This window comes from Anolis sagrei, chromosome 2, assembly GCF_037176765.1.
Source record: "Anolis sagrei isolate rAnoSag1 chromosome 2, rAnoSag1.mat, whole genome shotgun sequence".
NCBI classification, from domain to species: domain Eukaryota; kingdom Metazoa; phylum Chordata; class Lepidosauria; order Squamata; family Dactyloidae; genus Anolis; species Anolis sagrei.
Genome location: NC_090022.1, coordinates 24,133,781 through 24,153,937, shown reverse-complemented (window position 1 = coordinate 24,153,937; position 20,157 = coordinate 24,133,781). Strand labels below are relative to the sequence as shown.

The window sequence follows — 20,157 nt, the reverse complement described above, 5'->3', positions numbered from 1 at the left end:
TGCGATGTTTTGGTGCTAAATTAGTAAATACAGTAACTACTACATAACATTACCATGTATTGAACTGCTTTTTCTGTCAATTTGTTGTAAAACATGATGTTTTGGTGTTTAATTTGTAAAATCATAACATAATTTGACATTTAATAGGCTTTTCCGTAATCCCTCCTTATTAGACAACACATTCTGCTGGCCCGTTTATGTTGGATAAGCAAGACTATTCTATGACTATGTTTATGATGGTGTGGTCTACTTTTATTATATGCTTTATTTTTGCTTTTATTGTATGCTATATTTTTGCTTTTTATATGTTGTTCACCGCTTTAAATCCTGAGCTGAGAGAAAAGCAGGATAGAAATAAAAAAAATAAATTACTCATGAATCAAAATGTGTATCCATTTTACACAGGCACTGACCATTGATGTGAAGGTAGTGTTAGCAATCTCACTTCTGGACATTTGGGAGGAGGCCATGACAGTTCAAGAGACAGAAAACTAGTATGCACTTGGAGAGTACTATATACCAGGCATAGGCAAACGTTGGCCCTCTGGGTGTTTTGGACTTAAACTCCCTACCAGCTGTTAGGAATTGTGGGAGTTGAAGTCCGAAATACCTGGAGGGCCAAAGTTTGCCAATATTATGGAGTTGGATATGACCCATGGATAAGTCAAGAGTCAATCCACAGGAAGGGAGAAGCTGCCATCTCCTTACCAGGCATCCAACAAGAACTTTTGCCATTCTTCTCAGAGAAGAGGATGGTTCCCTTCATGAAAAAATGAAAGTATTGTGTCATTAAAAAAAATATATGCTTGTCTGTGTTTCTACTGGTGAAAGGTGAGTGCTTACTCTATCCTGGGAGAACCTAAAAGAAACATCAATCCCCTCTACTCTCTAAGCGTTCCCTTGAGGAAATGTGCCAAAGAGTTGCCACCGCCATTTTCCTGCCAAGACATTCAAAAAGTTTAGAAGTATCACCATGGCAGAGAAAATAAAGGGGCAAGTATTTCTTTGTAGCTTTCCCACGACAGCCTACGCTCTTTCCTTTTGCCACTCTACTCAGAAAAAGGACTGGTTTCTTTTTTGGTAGGAAATAAGGAATAGTAGTCATACTGACCCATTTTGGGGGTCCATTGTTTGACTACAATATCTGCTAGACTTATACATGAGTATATATATATATATTTATTTATTTCTATACTTGTATACCGCTGTTTCTCAGCCTAGCTGGCGACTCAACGCGGTTTACAACAAAATACAACAGTCAACAGTATTCAATTTAAAACCATAAAAACATCATACACAATATTGGTCCATCAATAACAATCCAATGCATCTCCTGACTAAAATCGTGATCCAGTTTCGTCGTCCATATTACCAATCCTTTAATCATCAAATTCATTGCACCGAATTAACCAAATGCCTGTTCGAACATCCAGGTTTTTAATCTTTTTCGGAACACCGTCAGCGAGGGGGCTGATCTTACCTCCATGGGAAGGGCGTTCCATAGCCGAGGGGCCACCACAGAAAAGGCCCTGTCTCTCATCCCCGCCAGCCACACCTGTGAAGCAGGCGGGATAGAGAGCAGGGCCTCCCCAGAAGATCTTAGGGTCCTGGTGGGCTGATAGGCCGAGATACGTTCGGATAGGTAGGTTGGGCCAGAACCGTTTAGGGCTTTAAAGGCCAACGCCAGCACTTTGAATTGAGCCCGGTAGCAAATCGGCAGCCAGTGGAGCTGGTGCAGCAGAGGAGTTGTATGCTCCCTGCGCTCCGCTCCTGTTAGTATCATGGCTGCCACCCGTTGGACTAATTGGAGCTTCCGAGCCGTCTTCAAAGGCAACCCCCACGTAGAGAGCGTATATAGTTCACTACTATCACTTTAAAATATCCACAGCTCCATCAGGCCACTTAGATCAGTGATGTCAAACTTGTGGATCTCCTGGTGTTTTGCTCCCACAATGCCTTGACATTGGACAGGCTGGTTTGAGTTTCTGGGACTTGAGGTCCAAAACATCTGAAGGTCCACAAGTTTGGCACCTCTGACTAAGGCCCCTTCCATGCAGCTGTATGTATGTATGTACGTATCTGTGTGTGTGTGTTTGTGTGTGTATATATGTGTGTGTATATAAAATAGCATTTATATACCGTTTTTCTCATCCCTAGGGGGACTCAAAGCGATTATAATCCACACTGAACAGGATTATATGGCAGTGTGGACTCAGATAATCCAGTTCAAAGCAAATATTGTGGATCATCTGCCTTGATATTCTGGGATATATAGCTGTGTGGAAGGACCCTTAGACCAGAGTTTCTCAAACTGTGCTCCTCCAGATGTTTTGGACTTCAGCTCCCACAATTCCTAACAGCTGGTAAACTGGTTAGGATTTCTCGGAGCTGAAGTCCAAAACACTTGGAAGAGCACAATTTGAAAAACACCTATTAAGATAGTGATATCTTGTTTGAGTTATTATTCATTAATATTCCTGTAGCTCCATTACAGTCTATGGTACACTTCCATCACTGCAAGTCAAGGTGGGAGAGTGAGCAAGCAAGCAAGAAACACAAGCAAGCAGATCTGTGCATCTGGGGAAGGGAAGAGAACGAGGAGAAGATTTTTGGCATCATAATTTTCAGGTGTCACTATTAATAAATTAGCTACGATTTTCTGAAATCAAGAGACTGCAACCTGCTTCTGCCTTCTCAAATTATGCTATGACTCAACACATTTGAAGAAATTATTACTACCTATAGAAGCCTTCAAAAGCAACCGCCATTATTCAAAGAATATTGTCCTCCAAAGTAACACTTTCAGGCACCGGAAATCCTCCATAAATTTGAAACAATCATGCCAATATGTCCAGGGTTGGTCCCACTATCAGACTGATGGAGGCAGGGCTTTGGCTGTTGTGACATTTGTCTTACAACTCATGTTTATGTTTTTGTGCCTATTTGCAGGATTTCTATTCTAGGATGACAAAATAACTTGACTAAAATAGCTGAGTAGGTTCCCTGGGTATTTGCAATTGTACCTCAGGCAGCAAAAGCCATGGGTCAGCTGTATTTGAGGGACCAACCCTACATTTGAGAATGCAGGTCGTTCTGTTTCCTCAAAATATCCTTGTTTATTTGTGAATCTGCACCTTGACAGTCTCCTTTAATTACACTCTTTATGTCTTATGATTTGGCATAATATGAACTATTTCATGTTCATGTGGCAAATATTCTTATGTTCACACATTTTTCAGAGAAAAATGTTAATTTATCACAGAGTGAAAGGGAGGAAATGATGGGGGGGGGATCTACAAGAAGCACCTCAATTCTATTATCAGAGGTATGGACAGGGATCGTGGTTTCTTAGCTCTCAAAATATATTAATATGCACATCCCCACAAACTCCCTTATACAATAACAAAAGGAATCAGAGGAGATTATGGGCCCTTCCACACAGCCCTATATCCCAGAATATCAAGGCAGAAAATCACACAATATCTGCTTTGAACTAGGGGCCCGTCTAGACAGTACCTTTATTGTGGTAAGTCCCACAATTTATTTATTTATTTATTGTGTCAGGCGCAACCAGACATTTGTATTACATTTTTAACAAAACAAACAAATAAACAGACAAAACACAACGTTTGCAAGCTTGGTAGTTGATTAAATGTTATCTGGCCACTTGGAGTGCCTCTGGTGTTGCTGCAAGGAGGTCCTCCATTGTGCATGTGGCAAGGCTCAGGGTGCATTGCAGCAAGTGGTCAGTAGTTTGCTCTTCTCCACACTCGCATGTCACGGATTTCACTTTGTAGCCCCATTTCTTAAGGTTGGCTCTGCATCTCGTGGTGCCAGAGCACAGTCTGTTCAGTGCCTTCCAAGTCGCCCAGTCTTCTGTGTGCCCAGGGAAGAGTCACTCATTTGGTATCAGCCATTGATTGAAGTTCTGGGTTTGAGCCTGCCACTTTTGGACTCTCGCTTGCTGGGGTGTTCCAGCGAGTGTCTCTGTAGATCTTAGAAAACTATTTCTTGATTTAAGACGTTGACGTGCTGGCTGATACCCAAACAAGGGATGAGCTGGAGATGTCGCTGCCTTGGTCCTTTCACTGTTGGCTGCCACTTCCCAGCGGATGTCAGGTGGTCCCACAATAAAGAAGGGCTGTCTAGAGAACGTTCTTGACAGTCCTGAATTAATTCACCACAAACCAGGGAAACCATAATTTGTGACAAATTAATTAGATAGTGGATTTATTCCGTATCTACTTAGAAGGCACAGGATAAATTCACTACTTTCAGTGTCTAGACTGCAGTCCAGACACCATTCCCAGAGTTTTCCAGACTAAATTAGTCCAAAAACTGCGGGAATACCCCCCCCCAAAGTCCCCAGACCCCTTTGAAAAGCATGGGGTTTCTGGGGCATATACAGACTCTGATTCGATTGTGCTCGCATTAAAGTCTTATGTGAAACTTCCCTCAGACGACAAAGAACCTCAGTGTTGTCAAAGCCAAAGGGAAAGGAGGAGAAAACTATGATATTTTAATATCAAATGAGTAAATGTAGGGCAACAGAGGATTAATCAGTTGGGAGGGTATGGAAGTCAACTTCCAGTTACTTCCTGGCTGATAAAAAACAAAAGAAAAGCCTGTTCTAGACTTAAAACAGTTCTGGAGAAGACAAAAATGTTGTGAAATTGTTCCTCATTCCTCTGGGGAAATAAAATATTTTTAAAAACCAAACACAAATAAAAACCCCAATTGAAGAGGTATACTAGTTAAAGTTTGAGAGCCTCAAAATGCCCTTAGCGACAACATGCAGCTTATGGGTCACAGGGGGCTTCTTTTCGAGAAGGCAGAGTAACAAAAGGGGTTGAGCCACCTGTCTCACCAGCCCTAACGTTAGGTAAAGAGAGGCAGTTGCTTCAGATGATGAATTTCAGATGGCAAATTGGAAATTTGTTTTGATAGTATTGTCGTTTTACTGCCAAAAGTGACCCGGGAGGGGGGGGGGAGCTTGAGGGGTTTCAGCCCCCCTCCCCCCGAAATTCTCAGGGTGGTCTGCGAGAAGGCCTTACTGGTGCATTATTTAAACTGTTATATTTATTCTGATATGATGGGGATATTGGGGTAATGATACAAAAGGTTTGCTAGGGTAGATCCTCTTTCACTCGGACTCAGTCCCCCCCCCCCCATCAAACTCAGCCCCTCCCGAATCTAAATCCTGGCTACGGGTCTGCATTATGGGGTTTTCTGCCTCATGTGCTGAAGTAACTTGGCTGACTAAGTACTTTGACTAGAGGAAACGGGGAATATTGGACCCTTCTTTACTGCTATACAGTGTTCCCTCACTTATCGCGGGTGTTACGTTCCAGGACCACCCGCAAAAAGTGAAAATCCACGAAGTAGGGAGATATATATATATATATATAGCATTCCAAGGATGAGCCAGAAGCAAGGAGAGATTTAAAGGCACCACACACTTTTTTTTTTTTTTGCTAGCTATAAGGAAGGGGCTATAAGGCCGCGATTTACATATTGCTTTGTATCTCCTCTCTCTCTCTCTTTATGATTGGCTGCCTCTCTCGCAAGGGGAAGGTAAAAAAAACCCCTCAACACTCCATTTCCAGTAGGCAAAAACCCACGAAACAGTGAGTCTGCTAAAAGCGAACTGCGAAGGAGCAAGGGAACACTGTACAACCCAGAATATCAAGACAGATAATCCACAATATCTGCTTTGAACTGGGGCCCTTTCCACACAGCTGTATAAAATCCACATTGAACTGAATTATATGGCAGTGTGGACTCAGATAACCCAGATATCGTGAGATTTTCTGCCTTGATATTCTGGGATATAGGGCTGTGTGGAAAGTCCCTCAGATGGCAGGTGCTGCTTGTTACTTGTTTTTGCGATAAGCCATACTTACAGAAACCCTCTCATTTGGGCAACCATTATAGAAACAGAAGCTGCCTACATTTTTTAGTCTGATATCCTTATATTGGGCAATGGGAGTGTCAGATCAAAATAGCTTCCTTAACCCTGCCCAGCCCCTCTGTTTAGGAAGTTCTCAATTTCTTCCTCTCTTTCAGTTATGCAGGCAATGAGGGTCAAAACACCTGATGCATCACTCCTTGTTCCTTGAGTTCCACATTTAGTCCCACTTACATAAATATCCCTTGGGGCACATTGTTAATATTTCCTCCTTTTGAAAAAAAAAGAGTAAGTTTCACATAATTAGTCAGTTTTTCTTTGGCTCCAAAGCCCTTCCACTCCTTTTGTCAAGAGGAATATTTCGCTGTTTTCGTCATGAAATGAGCAAAGAACAAGATTAAGCCTATGAGCTTCTCCAAACACTCATGCGGAGCCCTGCCCTTTATGTACAATCTATTAATATGAATAAGGTGTGCCACACCTTCTGGACCAAAAAGTAGTACGTTTTTGTTCTCACCCACCATTACAAATATGAGAGCCCGGGAATAAAATGTGCAGATCGTTTCTAAATAAGAGGTGCTTCAGTCAGTAAGAAGCTATATAAGTCGGGAGGCTGTTTCTGGACCATTGCACTTCATCACTGCCACAGCTCTAGGCACAATGGACAGCCACCTAACCAGGCGCAAACTTGCATGGATTATTTTGTATTTCTGCCTCAACTGGACAGGTAAGGACTTTTCTCCTGTGCTTCATCTTATTATGGCATCCTATTCCAGAAATCTCATTCTGGACAAAAAATTAATTGTTTCCCGTGTTGGATTTACCACTGAGCAGAAGAAAGTGCCTACAAGAGGCAGGTTTTCATGTAAGAACAGCAACTAACACAAGTTGTTTAACTCATTTATATAGTATTTTTCTATACATCCCATAAGGACACTTATGGGATGTTGGCATCAGACCCCAAATATATTTGCTAGTTTGGGAAAGTTTCTGGTTTGCTTCAGGCAGCAAAATTTGAAACAGTGCTGAAGAGAAACAACCTGTGCTTCTCTTCAGCATCAACTGGTGAGCACGTTTTTTCCCATCCAATAATAATAATAATAATAATAATAATAATAATAATAATGGTGGTGGTGGTGATCGGCACACTGGGTGCAATGCCTAAAGACCTTGGCCTGCACTTAAACACAATCGGCTCTAACAAAATTACCATTTGCCAGCTGCAGAAGGCCACCTTACTGGGATCTGCATGCATTATTCGTCGATACATCACACAGTCCTAGACACTTGGGAAATGTCCGACGTGTGATCCAATACAACAGACAGCAAAGTGATCTTGTCTGCTGTGGACTCTTCTTGTTGTGTTTCTAATAATAATAATAATAATAATAATCAAATAATAATATTTGATAATAATAACATTCAAATAGTAATAATAATAATAATAATAATAATAATAATAATAATGCAAAAGGCAACCCTACTGGGGTCTGCACACATTATTTGCCGATACATCACACAGTCCTAAACACTTGGGAAGTGTCTGATGTGTGATCCAATACAACAACCAGCATAGTGATCTTGTTTGCTGTGTGCTAATTTTGTTGTGTTTCAAATGATAATATTATCATTATTAATAATAATAATAATAATTTATCTTCCACGATCTCCCCGGAGAAACTCAGGGTGAATTCCAAATATAAAAGGCAAACATTCAATGCCCAAATACAACAATACATCCATACTAACAAAATTTAACAACCCAACATATAAACACGAATTATGACTTAACAACTAAAATTAAATTTAAAAACCACAGCCTGTTATAACAGGCATAAGACAAAAATCAAACATCGAACAGAAGCATCAACTTCCCAGTTCCTTAGGGCAAATAGATTGATCATTGCTCAAGATATCTATTGAGTTGTATCAACTATATCTCTGCAACCTGGATCTATGCATATGTATTTGTCCATATTAAGTATATCAAGCATTTATATCCTGCGTTGTTGTTGTTTTGTGCCTTCAAGTCATTTCTGATTTATGGTGATCTTTTCCTAGCAAGATTATATTAGGTAAGCTTTGCCTTTGAGTCCCCTGAAGCTGAGAGAAGATGCCTTGCCCAAGGTCACTCTGGGTATTTTTATGGTTGAGCAGAAATTTGACCCTTGGGTCACAACTATATGGACCATATAATACAGTTTCATACTGCATTATATGGCAGTCTAGATGAGACCCTGGTCTCCTAGTCTCTAGGGTGCATCTACACTGTAGAATTAATACAGTTTTGTCTCCCTAGTCCAACACTTGAACCAGTACACCACACTGGTTCTCTTTTTGCTGAGAGAAAGACCAAATTCGCACAGAGGAAGGGGATATAAATCTGTGCACAATATTATTTGGGACAAGATGAGGCCATACAATCTCTATGTTGTTTTCAATGTGGAGGTCAGTTTTGCATAGAGAATATTCATCTCTGAAGTGATTTGCCAGTAGTTGCAGGCTCCTTCCACATAGTTGAATAACATCCCACATTATGTGCTTTGAACTGGAATATATGGCAGTGCAGACTCAGATATCTGTGCCGTCGCGCCTGGGGGTTATTATTCTCAATAAAGGAGGGGTGGACGTGGCATCTTTCCCCCAGGGGATTGCTTCTTGCCCTCCTATAGGAAACTGGAACTCCCAAAAACCCAAAACGCTGTAAATAGCTCAAAATAAGCTTTATTTATCACAAAGTCATTTCTTCAAAGCAGTGAGCTGGAAAACTTTAGAGGGGTGAAGGAAAACATACGTTACAGTCTCAATTAGTCCTGGGTCCAAGGGGTTTGAAGCTGAGAAGCCTCATCAAGTTTCCTCTTTCCTCAATGGCTGTGAATGCCAGAGCAAACCACAACCCCAGTTCAGATGGCCTATGTTTTGAAGACTCAGGGTCTTCCTCTGGTGCCAAAAGAACTGGCTTGAAGGCGCTTGGGAACTCCTCAATGTTATCCAGGATGATCTGGACATAAAGCATGAGTCCCAAGGGTAAAAAACCTCAGAACTGGTGCTAAGAGGTAACGTAAATCAGGGTCCTTTAGAATCAAGTCTTTTAATCACGTCCATGTTGCAGGAACTCTGATGGCAGAATGAAGAAGAAAAAGGAAGTTTTCCCCTCTTGCAGGAAGAGGTGGAGCCAAACAGTACTGATTGACAGCTACAAGCAACCAATCCATACAACTATACATAAGCAGTGTAAAAAGGGGCAGGATTAAGCATGATCCAACAGTTTAAATCTTGCAACTAACAGTTCTATTCATTGGTTGTGCCACTCGCGCCGTCACAATATCCCAGTTCAAAGCAGATATTGTGGGATTTTCTGTCTTGATATTCTGGGCTATATGACTGTACGGATGGGCCCAGAGGCCCTTTCCACACAGCTGTATAAAATCCACATTGAACTGGATGATATGGTTGTGTGGACTCAGATAATCCAGTTCAAAGCCGATATTGTGGATTATCTGCCTTTATATTCTGGGATATATAGCTGCAAGGAAGGGCCCTGAGTTGCTATAGGTAAAAATCGACTGTGTTACTATTACTGTGACTATAAAGTCTAAAAGGTGAACTGTTGCAATTGTGTTTTGGAAATGTTAAATAGTTGCTTGTTGTATTCCTTTCCCTTTTTTAAAAAAGAAGAATAAAATATAGAAGGAACTTGAGAACTATGGGCAGAAGGTGTTAATTTTAATGGTTCCAGGAGTCATACTGTAATCTAAATGTCTCTTAGTATTATATTGACAATGGCCTGAATTCTGTTCGTTGATCCAAAAAAGGAAAAACTAAATACATTTTGGATAGTTGAGTCCACAAATATAATAAATCCAAGGAATGTGTCTGTTCTAGTTGGGACTGAAAATAGGATTTGGTCCTATTTTTCACTGAGTAGAATTTGTGGTTGGGTTAAATAAACAGCCACAAGTATGTTTGATAATTCAGCCTAAGTCAATGGGATTTTTCCTAAAAATGCAATATTTGATTGATTCATTCAGAAGTCAACTTGTGGTCTTCCATATTTTTATGAAATTCTACTGCTATTAGCCTAAGTCAGCAACGCATCGTGTAGGAGATATTGGGAGCTGCAGTTCAACAAGATCTGGACAGCCACAATTTACCTTTACTATAGTTGCTTAGAATTTTAAAACTCGGTGACTTTTGACTGGCTAAAAAGCGGTCTCGACTGAATTAAGAGCCATTTTGCTCATTTATTGATTGAAAAACTCAAGTACTAACAAAAACTAACAATAGCAAATGTCATTTTAGCAATGGCAATCCATTCTTATTTCTTACGCAGGAAGAAATACATCAACAAAGGGCTGTATCAGACTAGCATTTTAAAGAGGGCAGCCCCACATTCCTATTGTCTTCTGCCCACTGCAGAAATCTGGGAAATGTAATTTAGGGCAGAATCTTTTGAATTCTCAGCTAGAGAGCTCCTCGATTTCCCAAACTACATTTCCCAGAATTCTGCAGGAAGCAGAAGGTGCTAAGAATGTGGGGCTGCATGCTTTAAAATACTAATCTGATAAAGCCCTAAGATAAAGCCAGCTAAGGTGGCATACATCTAAATGATGACCAAGAGAATTGTATTTGCTTCTGATGCTATCTAATATTTAAAAACACAACATAACTTTTCATCCTACAGTTACAATGTCTGAAACCACATCCGCCTCCGAAACGCCTATGGCTTCCACAGATGAGTCTAGCCCTACTGCCACACTCGATTACTCTTCCTCATCTGGCTCCAGTGGTACTCCTACCTCCTATGTGCCTACGTCTTCCACAGATGAGTCTAGCCCTACTGCCACACTCGGTTACTCTTCCTCATCTGGCTCCAGTGGTACTCCTACCTCCTATGTGCCTACGTCTTCCACAGATGAGTCTAGCCCTACTGCCACACTCGATTACTCTTCCTCATCTGGCTCCAGTGGTACTCCTACCTCCTATACACCTACATCTTCCACAGATGAGTCTAGCCCTTCTGCCACACTCGATTACTCTTCCTCATCTGGCTCCAGTGGTACTCCTACCTCCAGTGCACCTACATCTTCCTCAGCTGAGTCTGGTCCTACTGCCACACTCAATAACACTTCCTTATCTGGTTCCAGTGACACTTCTCCCTCCGGTGCACCTACGTCTTCCACAGCTGAGTCTAGCTCTACTACCACACTCAATGCATCTTCCTCATCTGACTCCAGTGGCACTCCTACCTCCGGTGTTCCTACGTCTTCCACAGCTGAGTCTATCTCTATTACCACACTCAATGCTTCTTTCCCATCTGGCTCCAATGGCACTTCTACCTCCGGTACACCTATTTTTTCCACAGCTCAGTCTATCTCTATTACCACACTCAATGCTTCTTTCTCATCTGGCTCCAGTGGCACTCCTACCTCTGGTGCACCTACATCTTCCACTGCTGAGTCTAGCCCTATTACCACACTCAATGGCTCTTCCTCATCTGGCTCCAATGGCACTTCTACCTCGGGTATGCCTACTCCTTCCACAGCTGAGTCTATCTCTATTACTACACTCAATGCTACTTCTTCATCTGGCTCCAATGGCACTTCTACCTCCGTTACACCTACATCTTCCACTGCCGAGTCTAGCCCTATTACCACACTCAATGCCTCTTCCTCATCTGGCCCCAATGGCACTTCTCCCTCCGGTACACCTATTTCTTCCACAGCTGAGTCTATCTCTATTACCACACTCAATGCTTCTTTCTCATCTGGCTCCAGTAACACTACTACCTCTGGTGCGCCTACGTCTTCCACAGCTGAGTCTAGCCCTACTGCCACACTCAATGGCTCTTCCTCATCTGGCTCCAATGGCACTTCTACCTCAGGTACGCCTACTCCTTCCACAGCTGAGTCTATCTCTATTACTACACTCAATGCTTCTTCTTCATCTGGCTCCAATGGCACTTCTACCTCCGTTACACCTACATCTTCCACAGCTGAATCTAACGCTACTACCACAGTCAATGCCTCTGCCTCATCTGGCTCCAGGGCTACTTCTGCTACTTTTACTGGACCAGCAGACAACAATGCAACATCAGCTTCTTGGTCACCAACTGCCAACACAGGTTTGTTTGCTTGTTTGTATGTTATTCATACTATGTCCTAGCACCTTAGGTAAACAGATAATATGTATGTTTAATCCTTCTGTATACAAACATTTAAAGGAAAGTGGTATGGTTAGCTTTCTTCAGAATATATTTTTTCTCTCTGCAAAGCAGGCGGGGTGAGGGACTTTATTGGGAAGTGTTCTGGAAGATGTTAAAGAGCTATGTAATAATTTTTACTCTCAAACAAGAATAAAGCACATTATGAGAATAAGAATGACAGGATTTAAAACAGATACACATTAGTCCAGTGCCACCTGATGACTAAACTATAGATTGACACTATCTACCGAGGTAACATTAAAGTATGGAGGACTAGCCTCTAAGTATGAAGGGTCAGTGTTGAGAAAAACCAATAGCTAAATGGCAACACCCAAATTATGACTAAGGGCACTACCACACAGCGTATTATCCCGGGAGCATCCACATTTTTTAAACGTGGATGTTCCTGGGGCCCTATCCATGCACACCCCAGAAAGTGTGTGCTTTCTGGGGTGGGTGTCCAGATGTTCTCATGGAACTTTCCAGGAGAACACCTGGACACCCCTCCCCAAAATACCCCAAAAGCACTGTAAAAAAACAAAAGAATTTACCTGGCCTCCATTAGAGGGCTACCAGAGCTCTCCTGGCACTTACACATGATGTACCAGGAGAAAAGGGAGGCAGGAGCAAGTTTCCTCCTCTCCCCCCCCCTGCCACCCCCTTTCTCCTGGCACATCATTTGTATGTGCCAGGAGAGCTCCGGCAGCACTTTAATGGAGGCCAGGTAAGTTCTTTTGTTTATTTACAGTGCCTTTGGGGTCTTTTGGGGAGGGGGTTGATATTCTCACAGTTTTCTGGGCTAATTTAGCTTGGAAAACCATGGGAATACTGTCTGGACTGCAGTCCAGACACCGGAAGTAGTGTGTTTATCACGCACCTTCTAAGAAGGCGCGGAATAAACCCACTAACATATTAATTCACCACAAACCAGGCAAATTAATTTGGGTTTGTCCAGGATGTCATATGGACAGCCTCCTTTTTATTGCAGTAACTCCCGCATTAAAGGGACTGTCTGGATGCGCCCAAAATCTATTGTTCTCCTTTCAAGCCTCTGCACCAAAATCTGAATAAGAAAGCCTCAAAAATTACGTCTATTTGTTCCAAGCGCTGAACCCTTCACCCCCTAATCTCTGTTAGCATGGATACTCTTGTGCATGGCTATTGCAGTGCCCATGTATTTAGTGATATAAATCAAGCAATAATTATAGTTGTTGGTGGTTGAAAAAGTAAAAGAGATGTTACTCTCAGTAAGATAACAGACCAAAGAGTTAGGCAGTGGTTCTCAACCTGTGGGTCCCCAGATGTTTTGGCCTTCAGTTCCCAGAAATCCTAACAGTTGGTAAACTGGCTGGGATTTCTGTGAGTTGTAGGCCAAAACACCTGAGGATCCACAAGTTGAGAACCACTGGGATAGAATAAGCAATTGTGAAATTATCTGGCAAAGGGGAAGCTTAGAAGAAATATGAACATAAAAGCACTGAAATTAAATCAGTGTGTAGTCAACATTTGAGCAGGACCAGGATTAATCTATTTGAGATTATGGAAACAAGGGGGGGGGGGGAGAGAGAAAGAATGGAAGCCACAGGGAGGCGCAGGGGAAATAGAATAGAATACAATGGCTGAAAGCTGTACTTCAAATATGAAAAGGGGAAGGCATTTGGCCAATGGTGCTTGAGAGACCTACTCCAATTACAAGATAATGGCTTACTTCAGAGTCTGTGTTCAGGTCCTTCATACAACTTTTCAGTATGCAATTTGTGCAATGTAAAGTCTGTATGCATGCAGTAGGATTTGATCTGAGATTGCCAAAAATGTGGAAGGAGGTGGCTGTATTCTGTCTTATTACTGTAATACATCAAAGCTTTTCTTTCCTTTCCTCCTGCAGAAGTCAAAGATGAAAAAACTGTTCTCCCCACTTGGGCCATTATTTTGATTGGCTTGGCTTCTGCCGTGGGAGCTGTATTATTGCTGTCGCTCGGCTGCTTGGTAAGAGTTGGGGGAATTCAAGAAAGTCAATCTGCAAGTTATTGCAGAGTACAGATAAGATTTTAAGAATGCTATGAATATGTCTACACTACATTGTAACAGCAGTTTGATACCATTTGCTACAGATAAAGAGTGCACCTAGAGTGTAGAATTAATGCAGTTTGGAACTACTTTACTGCTCCCATAATTCCATATAATGGAGCCATGGCAGTCAAAGTTGTGTCAAAGTGAATTAATTCTACATTGTAGATGCACCGCAGGTCCTGTTTGCAGACTGCAGGAAATCTATTTATTTATTTATTTATTTACAATATTTATAGCCTGCCTTTCTCAGCCATATGGCGACTCAAGGCGGGTTACAGATTGGCATAATTCAATGCCAGGCATTCATAAAAGTGCAATTAAAAGCAATCAACATGATAATATAAGACATATATAAAAATCATTAAAGCATATAATCATCAGTTTCATCCTGTTAAAAATGTTATCCAGTAACATCACCTGGCCATTCCATGTTCATCATTCATAGTTCTGTGTTATCTATTGTGTCATTCTCAAAAGCTTGCTCAACAAGTCAGGTTTTTTACTTTTTTTTCCGGAAAGTAAGGAGGGAGGAGGCTGATCTTATACCCCTGGGGAGGGAGTTCCATAGTCAGGGGGCCACTACTGAGACTACTGTATGAGTAGACTCAATCTACTGAGAAGGCCCTGTCCTTCATCTCCGCCAATCATTCTTGCGGGGCAGGGAAGATCTAGAGCAGGGCTTCCCCCTAGATGGTTCATAGGAGGAGATACGTTCAGATAGGTAAGCTGGGCCGGAATTGTTTAGGGCTTTATAGGCTAAAGCCAGTACTTTAGCCCATACCCATGCCCAGGGGCGGCTCAACCCATTATGCAAAGTAAGCATTCGCAGTACAGTTGATTTTGCCCAGGGGCCCTCTTGAGGCGCTCTTGGGGGAAAATAGACCTTGACATATGGGATGTATACTTCATCTAAAATCAAAGAGCATTCTGTGCTCCACCAATGATGGAATTGAACCAAATATGGCACACAGAACTCCCATGACGAACAGAAAATATATATCAATGATTGGTTGGGCGGGGGGGGGGGGGGGCAAAATACTACTTGCTTACCATTGAAAATTACCTAGGGCCGCCTCTGCTCATGCCTGAACAGGCAGAAGGAGTGAGGGAATCAGTACTCTGTAAGACCAAATTAGGATCTGGGTTTGGACATTGGACCATGACTTTGGAGAGGAGGGTTCAAATTCCTGCTTGGCCATGGAAACCTAATGGGTGGCCTTGGGGATGTTGCATTCCCTCAGCCCCAGGCGAAGGCAAAAAACCCGTAAATCAAAAGCATCTTGAAGGCACATAATAAAGCTGTGCTTTCCCCCCCTAGTCCATGCCTTTTTCAGGCTATGGGTTCTCTAGCAGAGATTTCTAATGTACTTTATGAAACTATACTCCCCATAATTTTATAGGATGGTGTCATGGCAGCTCACAACTCCTGTGTGTAGTTTCAACCTATTTCAAGGAGAACCATGAAGGGAGACGGGTGATGATCAGGCCCTTAGTAAGAAATTACAAGTTGAGATGTCCTGAATATAACAATGACAGGCAGAATAAGGAAATAAAAAGTAGATAACGTCTTATGTTTCCAAATACATTATTTAAAAATAGATTCTGTGAAATCCACCAAGAAACAAATATACACATGGGCAGGGCAAGCACATCCCAGTAAGATTAGTGGCCAGTCCATTCTTGATCAAGGGAGGATAGGTCATAAAAACATTTGGGGTGGGCCTCCAAGCCTCTGGGCACATCTACACTGTAGGATTAGTGCATTTGACATGACTTTAACCACCATGGATCACCGCGATGGAATCATGATATGGAATCAAGATCTTCAACTTTCTCTGCCAATGACTGCTGGTGCCTCACCAAACGACAACTTCCAGGATTCCATAGCATTGAACCATAGCAGTTAAAGTGGTGTCAAACTGCATGAAGTCTACAGCGTAAATGTACCCTTCATTACTATGACTACAGCCGTAATGATAAATGTCATAAAAGCATTGAGTATTCCCTCTAACAGAGAGTAAGTACAAATCTTAAATCAACAGCCGCAGGTAGCATCAGATTGGAGACATATCAGGAGAAAGGCAGGGAAAAAATAAAGTAAGCAAATAAATTAATAATAAACAACACAGATTTGTCCCAGGCAGGCATGTAGCCGGGGGGGGGGCTCGGGGGGCTCGGGGGGCATCAACCCCCCCCCCCCCCGAAATTCTCATGGTGGTTCGCGAAAAGGCCTTACTGGTGCATTACTTAAACTGTTATGTTTATTCATATCATGATCTGATCACCATACTCAATATATCCCATATGCATGGGGGTATTGGGGTAATGATACAAAAGGTTTGCTAGGGTAGACCCTCTTTCACTCAGACTCAGCCCCCCCCCGAAACTCAGCCCCCCCCCGAAACCCCCCCTGAAAAAAATTCAGCCCCCCCCCCAACCCGAAACGAAATCCTGGCTACGGGCCTGGTCCCAGGTAGCTATCTGATTAAGGGCTTTTCCACACAACCATATAACCCAGAATGCCAGGGCAGATAACCCACAATATCTGCTTTGAACTGAGTTATCTGAATCTACACAACCATATAATCCAGTTCAATGAGAATTTTATACAGCTGTGTTGAAGGGGTCTAACTCTGGGCTTGTCCACATAGCCATATAACCCAGAATATCAAGGCAGCTAATCCATAATATCTGCTTTGAATTGGATTATCTGAGTCCACACTGCCATATAATCCAGTTCAATGTGGATTTTATACAGCTGTGTGGAAAGGGCCTCACTTAAATAGCTGAAGTAAAACCTAAATCCATTTGCTTCTGTGGCCATAAAGCAAGACCTAAATATTCCCAGTTGAAACCTTGCTTGAGTGCATGAATCAACAACATCATGTATTACAAGTTGATTATCTCTTATCTGGAATTCTGAAATCCAAAATACTCCCAAATCCAAATTGTCTGCCTGGTTGAGACAGTGACACGTTTGCTTTCGAACAGTTCTGTTTACACATACTTTGTTTCGTGCACAAAATTATTAAAAATTCTATGTATAAGAATGCTTTAATGTTCTACATATAAGATTTATTTTATGTAATATAAATGAATTTCATGTCTAGAGGTTGGGTCTCTTCAAATATTCCAGAATATGAAGAAAAAATAAAATATGGAACATTTCTGGTCCCAAGCATTTTGGATAAGTGCTGCTTGACCTGGAGATGTTTATAGACCTGTGCATGAAACATGATGTGTAAGACGGCAAGAAATGATGCATATCAATTATGGGAGGGTAGCTGGTCCTGATAATTACACAGCCCAACAAAAAAATTATTGGAATCTTGCTTTTTTAGTCCTGTTCCTGGAGTTATTTGGGACACTGCTTCAGAAGATTGCCTTAAATAGACCACATTCGCTCTGGTTTCTTAGATATGGTTATCATATTTTTCTATGAGCAATAAAGAATGGTATATGGAATATGTTCTGTATCTCAAACATTGGATCCGAGAATGGAAAATTGAGTTCCGTTTTTGGAATCAGCAGGTCAAATATACCCAGAGACAGGTCTGACAACTGAGGCACCAAAATGGGTGTTGGCTAATGTTATGGATCAGACACACTGGTTTCTGGCTTACTTCTTCTCTCATATTTGTCTTTGTTTTCCTCATATTTGTAGATTTACTATTGTGTAAGAGCAGAGACGGCCAGCCCTGTCTCCCTTCCTCTTTATCGGACACACAGTGGCCTCCAGAGTTTCCGCAATTTCCAGTGGTGAAGGGAAAGACTTTCTGAGCCTGTTAAAGCAATGCGCTTCATTCATCAGTGGACTTCTCCTCCTTGTCCTTTTGAGAACTTGCTGTCTTCATCCATGGACCCTTCACCTCTTACCAAGTGTCTAGAGATGTCTCCAGAGCCCAGAAGCTGGATAAGGGGAATTTTTGGTTCCGGAGTAATTTTGGGAAGAATTTGCATGTTTTTGATACTGGATCTTGCTTTTTCTGATATTGCAAATCACCTTGAGCAGTCCAGGCTCTCGAAAGCCAGCTAAGGACAAATCAATCAGATAAATTTATATAGTTAGAAGGGACTGTTGTTTTGTTTTGTTTTGGTCCCATAGAACCAGCTAGACTCTGGACAATGAGCAAACCTATATCCAGTAAGTAAGTGAAGGTAGATAGGGAGCCAAGCACTACGACACAAGCTGAGTCCTTCAGGAATTAAATAAAACTGGGTTCAAATCCTTGGTTGGTTATGGATGCATCTATACAGTAGAATTAATTCTTATTATTATAATGTTAACTGCTTTGGCTCAATGCTATGGAAGCCTGGGATTTGTAGCATTTTTTGGCAGAGAAGTCTAAAGATCTTGTAAAATTACAACTCCCATGACTCCACGCAATGAGCCACAGTAATTAAAGTGGTGCTAAACTGCATTAATTCTACAGTGTAGATGCCTACTGGGTGATCCTTGACCAGTTAATTGCCTCTAAAAACGTAGAGGACAAAGGGACCTAACTGCTTTGTAACCTGACAAGTCTTAGGATGTAAATATTGAAATAAATAAGGTGTTTGACTATATATTCATCATTAATAGTAATAATAATAAACTTTATTTATATCCCGCCCCATCTCCCAAAGGGACTCAGGGCAGCTCACAACATAAATAATACAATACAATACACTATCTGGTGTAGGATAAACAATCATTACTGGTTTGAATCTTTATACAAAAAAATCATGTTAGCAAATACAAAAGCTTTCATCCTAAAAGTGTTGCCTTCCATGTAGACTTTCAAGCACTTCAGGGGAATTTTTTTTTTTTACTACATTGCCAGTTGCTCTTATAACAGTAATCCAAAGCCAACACTCTTCAGAGTCCCATCCACCCGCCATGTTAGAACTATAGACCAAACTAAGTCTTGTATCCATACTGCTGAATGCTAGGAATTTGGCACCACATTAAGTGCCATAACTCAATGCTATGGAATGCTGGACACTGTCGTTTGGTGAGATATTTACCCTTCTCTGTCAAAGAGCTGTGCTGCCACAACAAACTACACATCCCAGGATTCCATAGGATGGAGCTATGGTGTCAAACTGCTTTAATTCTGCAGAGTGGATGGGAAGTTAGTCATGGCCTGGAATTATGGAGAATACATCCTATCAACGACCACCCCTACCTATTCTCAGGAAAATATGATGTCTTGTTATTTAGACTGATGTTCTAGAGATCTATGACTTTTTGTAACATTTGTGTTCAGTGTTTTATATATTGTGTTCAATCATCATAAGTTATTTTTTTGTTACAATTTGCTCTAATTTTGTTGTTGGAATGGCTTAATGTCCAACGTGAGTCAGTTGTGGTTTGGGGAAACTGGTCATTTGCCTGAGAGGCTGAACTTATTGACTTCATAATTTGCAGTCAGCTAGTGTGCTGGCCATACTAGCTGGGGATGATGGGACTTGTAGTATAAAATATATGGAGAGAGTAGGGTTGAAGATCAAGAAGCAGAAGAGAATTTGAAATCTGAGTTCAGCCAAAAATTACACAAATATCTTATATCCTAACAGTCAAATTAACTCAACAGTGCTATGACTTGTACTGCTCTTATGAATGAGCTCCTGGAAATGTACTATGTCTCCTATAGTAATTTATTGTAATATAATTTATGAATGGAAATTTTTAATAAAGTCACAATATTTACACTATCAACATTATCTGATGTTGTCAAAGACCTTTCATGGCCGGAATCACTGGGTTGCTGTAAGCTTTTTGGGCTGTATGGCCATGTTCCAGAAGCATTCTCTCCTGACATTTCATCTGCATCTATGGCAGGCATCTTCAGAGGTTGTGAGGACCTCACAACTTCTGGGGATGCCTGCCATAGATACAGGCAAAACGTCAGGGAAGAATGCTTCTGAAACATGGCCATACAGCCCAAAAAGCTTACAGCAACCCTACATTATCTGGCTTTGTTGATGTGTC

General features: G+C 41.5%; 1 protein-coding gene across 1 annotated transcript; it reads left to right on the top strand.

The window, feature by feature from the left end:
* Positions 1-6,480: 6,480 nt before the first annotated feature.
* On the top strand, positions 6,481-18,652 carry MUC21 (mucin 21, cell surface associated). The gene is made up of 4 exons (XM_067465534.1): positions 6,481-6,635; positions 10,593-12,032; positions 13,999-14,099; positions 17,848-18,652. Exons 1-4 carry the CDS (start codon positions 6,569-6,571, stop codon positions 17,944-17,946), a joined length of 1,707 nt encoding a protein of 568 aa, XP_067321635.1. The 5' UTR covers positions 6,481-6,568; the 3' UTR covers positions 17,947-18,652.
* The last annotated feature ends 1,505 nt before the right edge of the window (positions 18,653-20,157 follow it).

Bases quoted from the DNA above. Each gene is read 5' to 3' on its own strand.
- MUC21 (XM_067465534.1), top strand. From the start codon at position 6,569: ATGGACAGCCACCTAACCAGGCGCAAACTTGCATGGATTATTTTGTAT. The intron at 6,636-10,592 runs GTAAGGACTTTT...TTCATCCTACAG, and splicing joins TTTCTGCCTCAACTGGACAG to TTACAATGTCTGAAACCACA. The intron at 14,100-17,847 runs GTAAGAGTTGGG...TCATATTTGTAG, and splicing joins TGCTGTCGCTCGGCTGCTTG to ATTTACTATTGTGTAAGAGC.